Below are 6259 nucleotides of genomic sequence, written 5' to 3' on the forward strand. Positions count from 1 at the left end.
TTTGGGTCCGCACTCAAAAATCAGGCCCCCATAGAATAACAATAATCAAGTTATTATTCCACGATATTGTAAATTTATTGAATATATTTACAGTAATGCAAAACATTTATTAAGACTGCCATTTTACAAGAAGTAATAGGACCTCTTCTATATTTTTATCTGTCATTTCCAACAGGACCAACGAATATATGAAGTAATGCACGAATATGAAGAGGGGCACGGTTGTGAAGATATCAATTGTGCTATGTATCACCATTGCCGGTTTTATTATGCTAAAGAAAATACACAGAGGTAGTGCAGAGATTAGTGAGTCAAATATTTTGACCAGAGTTATAAATTCACGATCAATCGACCCAGCAGATAACATCACTGTCGCCCGAGAAGACATTTCATCTGAGCCGTACATAGATACTGACTTCGGAAGTTTTAAATGTTCCCATTTGATTCGAGGAAGAAATATATCAACGGATCGCGTAGAGGAGAAAGTAACCCTGCTGAAAAACAATATCCTTCCAGATGAGTCATTTATAAATTTGACTAGTGACTGCAACAGCTTCGCTTACAGTAGAGGATATCTTGGTAAGCCTGTTACTTACGAGGAACTTCAATTCCCACTTGCCTTTCTTATACTTATGTACAAATCAGCACATCAGGTGGAACAATTACTGAGAACCATATATCGCCCTCATAACGTCTACTGTATTCACGTCGATAAAAAGTCCCCTCCTGAACTTCATACAGCTATGAAGGCAATCTCTAGTTGTTTCAATAACGTGTTCGTAGCTTCAAGTCTTACCTCAGTTGCTTGGGGAAGCATAGGCGTAGTACAAGCAGAAAGGTACTGTCAGAAAGATCTACTGGCGAGACACATGGAATGGAAATATTTGATAAATTTGTCTGGGCAAGAGTTTCCATTGAAGACAAATCTTGAAATCGTGCAAATCTTGCAACAACTGCAAGGACGAAATGATATTTTGTCTAATGAAGGGGTGCCAGTTGAGAGAATAAACCACCGATACGAGGTTATTAATAATACGTTAACAACAACCGAAGAAAAAAGAGACCCGACACCACCTAATGGATCCCCTATTTTCTTCTCGAGATACAAACGATGGGCGAGTCCTAAGAAGCCATGTGAAGGCCTTTCTGTTCGGGGAATTTGTATGTTATCCTGGAAAGACCTACCTTGGATAATTGAAAAGCCACAATTATTTATCAACAAATTTAACGAGGACCTTGATCCGCTTATTATCCACTGTGCAGAGGAAGTTATTAACAATCGTGCAATCAATCCCATTAGATTGAATGTTGAATATTATAGTAAAATAGCAAAAGGTAGATCCTGGAAAGCTTCAACTTTAAGAGTAAATGAAACATGGATGGTTTAACACATGCGAGTGTGACACTGGTAATTAGTCAGAAAGTGTGAGTAAATATCGGTAAATCATGTTGGTTGATAAGACATGTACAAGGTAGTTTTTGTTTACTGATGTCTATTACAACAACCAGCAATGTATTTTTTCACAACGCTGTTGAGTTTTATTCACCTGTTGACTACGCTCGTCATAGGCTACGTGCTAACCAGTACCCCTTATGACGTCATATAATCCCGTGGTCTAGGTGGGACCGGAAATACCCGAAAACTAAGTCTAGTCCTTCTCTCTACAATCTCTTTCTAAATATGACATGCTTCAAGTTTGTAACTGAGTAATTGTTAATCAAACAAATAATAAAAACACCCACACAATGGTGTAATTCGTTTCTGATCCAGCTAATGATACATTAAAAACCCTTCAGTAGGTTTATATGTTGTAGCTGTTCAAGGTACATAAAGTTTGATAAACCAAATTTCTACATTTCTAGACGGAATTTTTGCTGCATGATTCATGTTGTTTTATGAGACGGATCTTGTCAAGTAGAACAAAGATAAAAACAACAAGAAACCAGGACATACACACGGACATCCTCACTCTGCTTTGTTATTTAATTTACCACAGTGGCGTGACTATAGGCCCTTTGTGGTCATTTTGCTAAGTAAATAGGGAAGTGGTAACAACCTAGCGACAGCTCCTGCTAAACTGCAGTTCTGCACGTGTTCTGACCATTGACACACACCGTACTGTGACCAAGTCATTATCAATATATGGCGTATGTAATTACAGCATTCGTTTTCAATAAGAGTGGAAATCTGAGGTACATTTCTCGACATTACTTTCGGTCAGACGCCAGAAAAGCTACGCCGACTTTGCCGTTGATAACGCTACGGAACTGTCAATCAACATGTAGTACACACACACACACACACACACACACACACACACACACACGAACTAATCCTAATGATGCATTATCTCCAAAATAAACATGATAGCTGAAAATCATGATAGTGTGCCATATACATGTACATGTTTACAAAAAGTAAATTTGTCATTGACGTCAATTCTAGCCGTCTTCTTTGCTTGAAACCAAGTTATGAGCACATCGAGTCACAGGGCGCTCAGGCTCAGTTAGTTTTGTTTACAAATATAAACAAACAAAACACAAACAAGTAAAAACAAACAAATAAACAATTAAACAACCAAACAAATAAACAAACAGACAGACAAACAAACAAACAAACAAACAAACACAAACACAAACACAAACAAACTAACTATCCGACACGACACATGAGTAGATACATTTTTTTCAGGATATGAAAATTATAATCGTACGCATAGTACTTGATCAGTCTCAACCCTTGGGGGTTATTTCCATATGTGACCATTTCGGGGGGGGGGGGCAGTGTTTGGTTGTTCGTTGTCGTTTACTCATGTATGTATCTACTCATTTGTCAGTTTATTCTGTTTGTTTGTTTGTTTACTTGTATGTTTATTTTGTTTTGTTTATATTTGTAAACAGAACTAAATGAGCCTGGGCACCCTGTGATCTAGTTGCCTCCACAACCACCGGTAACCTAGCTATGGTCACGAACACTCCCGATCTTGTGCAGTGGAAAATTGAAAATAATGATAATGCTTCACCTTGTCTTTGGTATATTTTGACAGTAAAACTTGAAATTGATATATATACGCTAGGCATTCGATTTACTGATAGTAGATAAGGCGATGTTTGTAGGACGGAGTAGCCACCCGGGAATTGAAAGCCGGGGCTTTAACCATGCTTGAGTACATTTAGGGCCTGTGACGCAACGTTGATTTATTGAAGATGGTGTCGACTCATGAATAATTCATATATTCAAATAATAACTTAAAATGTTCAAAAACGCTGAAAATTTGATCATCAGATCACAGTTACAGCCGATTTATTTGGCCAGGGAACTTAAATAAAGTAGTAAACTACAATTTAATGTAAACTTCAGTGTGTTTTTAGAGACATTATTCTTAACTAAGCAAGAACTGGGGTCAACAAACTTTCAAAATTGCTGATTTTTGCATTTGAAATTAATTTTCGCGGATAAGATCGAATATTCTCGGCTATTTTTTTCTGCCAAGTATTTAGTAACATTCAGTACTTAAATAATCATGGGGGAATGGATAGGTTGTTTTGATCCTTTTCGATGTATCAACAAATATGTCTATTTTATAGATACTTAGATAAACCTCGTAATTTTAACATTTATGTTTACTAAAAACAGATTGATTTAGCCATGTCTCCCTACCTAGATATTATAACATGATAAATGGAAATAATGAATAACATCTCAAGTCGGCGATTGTTGGAGTCGTTGTCTATGAAATTTTGATCGTTACAAAACTTGCAATATTCGATGTATAAATGATGACGCCATCACCAGAATTTGCATACAAAAAAAATCGCACTACATTTCAAAAGAACATTATATAGTGGAGGACTAGTGTTAATTTCATAGTGTTGAGGAGACGCTATCTCGATTTTTAATGCTATTATTGATTTTATACTCAATCACATGCCATAAGGGGTAGACCATTCGATATCCTGGGGGGGGGGTTGGTTGGAAGATTGGTGGAGAGTCATTATTTTTTCCCCACCTCGTCGCAATATAGACTTTACTTGTAACTAAACGACTTGTACCAGGTACTATGTAGAATTTTCCCGCAACTTTTATATTTGTACTTGTCACTATATCGATCGTGCTCTAGACTAATATTTGTTACCTACCCCTGCACCTGCTTGCTTGAGAATTTTTTTTTTTTCTCCTTCGCCTATGCTGGCAACTTTTTTTTCTTTGCTTCTTTGAGATATCCGGGTTTTTTTTATGTCAATGATGAACACCTACATTTGTTGCCACAATTTTCTGTTTGGTTTTTGCACAGGGTAATACAGAGAGTAAAAAGATGCTGTTCTATCACACAGATTTTATTTAGAAAAATACATATTTCAATACATGTTCAAATAATATAAACATCATTGACAGTTTTTATGCCATGGTATGATGACACACTGAAAATACAAATCGGAAACTTGATTGGTGAGCTCAGCCATTCAGATAGACCGGTCAGTTTCTCCAGCTTGGGGGGATGGGGTGGGGGGGTGTCAGTGTTTTTTTCCATTGGGCCAACAAAAAGTCACTGACCCCCGTGATTTAAGTTTCATAGCATCTGACAGTAAGCTGTGGAGGGAAGAGCTTTGAGACTGGGATATGTCCACCTCTTGTGTGAGTGTGTGTGAATGGGGGTGGGGGGGGGGGGGTTCTAGTGGGTCTCCCCCTAGAAGCCCTGGAGGTTTTTACCTCTAAAGGCAATGTTTAGGCTATTCACAGACACTTTCAGATAATAATTTTCAAGCTTTACAAGACAGCTCTAACATGTAAAAAGCAACTACATAAGGTTGAAACATTTTTGAAATATAGTTTTATAGCATCTTGACAGTAAGAGGTGGAGGAAAGAACTTTGATTTGAAACTGGAACACGTCTACCTTTTATGGGGAGGGGGGTTCTAAGGGGTGTCCCCTAGAAGCTTTTCAAGTTGTTTTACCAATTTTGGTGAATCTTATTGTTGGTTTAACGAATGAGTGGCCTCTGGGGTGATGGGTCCAAGCCCCCCCCCCCCCGCCAGATCTGCAGTTTTTTGTTTCTATTTAGGCAATTTTTAGGTTATTCATAGCCTCTGAGATATATATTACCAAGCATCGAAAAGCTGAAGTAAATGTAACTTTTTAAATAAGTTTTCCATGCTATAAAAGTGGGCCTGTAACATTGGTATAGGGGCATTGATATTGCATGTATAGTAAAGTTACTGATGTGTTAGAGCACTTTAGGAGGTCATACCTAGTGTACAATAGAAACTTGAATTTGAGTTGTGGTGTCGATACATGTAGTGTCTGAAATAGGAAGTATATCATCCCTTTTGACAAATTCATACTGAAGAGACTAGAACAATTTAGATTAAATTCTTTTATAAACTATCCAATAGTATGAAGGTTACCATTACAAAACCTTCAAGTTCACTTTTGCCCCAAAGTGCAAGATAAGTGAAGCACTGATTGTGAAACAGCCAAATACTTGCATGGCATGTTCTGTAACTAATGTGGTAGCTAGTTAATACATGTATTATATGTATAATTTTATGTATAGTTATGTTTGAACCCTTACATGAAGTAATATTTAAACCATTCATTAAAGAAACAGAGACAAGAACAAATATATATATATGTACCACAGGCTAACGAAACTGACTAGTCCCTGACATGTGTTTGAAACTGTTTGTCATGATTTGACAAGTGTCCTGGTTGGAGAGGTACGGGCAGGTTGAACAGCATACTCAAACCTGTGCATCATTTCCCTGCCAAGACATTTTTTTTTCTAGCAGCAGTGGTCCATCTTTTTTTTTTCATCACCCACTCATATCCGGATTTTTTTTCAAGCAAATCCATTTGGCATCTCCCCCCCCCCGAAATCTTCCAAGCCCCCCCCCCCCCCAGGATATCAAATGGTCCACCCCTAATGTACTCGAGATGCGCAGTGTTTGGGAAGAGGTGGAGCCTAAACCCATGTTCAAATAATTATTTAACTGCTGCTGAGAAAAACCCTTTTCTTCATGAAATAGCAAATTGTACCAAATTAGCTAGGAGAAATTCTATTGAATGGACCAGGTCCATACATTGGATCAACGGAGGTTTACTTCAACAATGTCTATCATTATGTTATTACTTTCACGATTGTTGTTTTACATTGATTTTTCAGTTAGGAAGCCATGATAAAATTGTTTTGTAAATTACAAATCCAAAATAATAACCCAACCCTCATCCATATGGCCACTTTCAAGAATCTACTTGTGA

The 6259-nt window shown here is 37.5% G+C and overlaps 1 protein-coding gene across 1 annotated transcript; it reads left to right on the top strand.

The window, feature by feature from the left end:
- Window positions 1-206: 206 nt before the first annotated feature.
- On the top strand, window positions 207-1388 carry LOC144442731 (beta-1,3-galactosyl-O-glycosyl-glycoprotein beta-1,6-N-acetylglucosaminyltransferase-like). Its single transcript, XM_078132103.1, has one exon. It carries the CDS (start codon window positions 207-209, stop codon window positions 1386-1388), a length of 1182 nt encoding a protein of 393 aa, XP_077988229.1.
- The last annotated feature ends 4871 nt before the right edge of the window (window positions 1389-6259 follow it).

The sequence above is a fragment of the Glandiceps talaboti genome, chromosome 11, assembly GCF_964340395.1.
Source record: "Glandiceps talaboti chromosome 11, keGlaTala1.1, whole genome shotgun sequence".
Lineage (NCBI taxonomy): Eukaryota > Metazoa > Hemichordata > Enteropneusta > Spengelidae > Glandiceps > Glandiceps talaboti.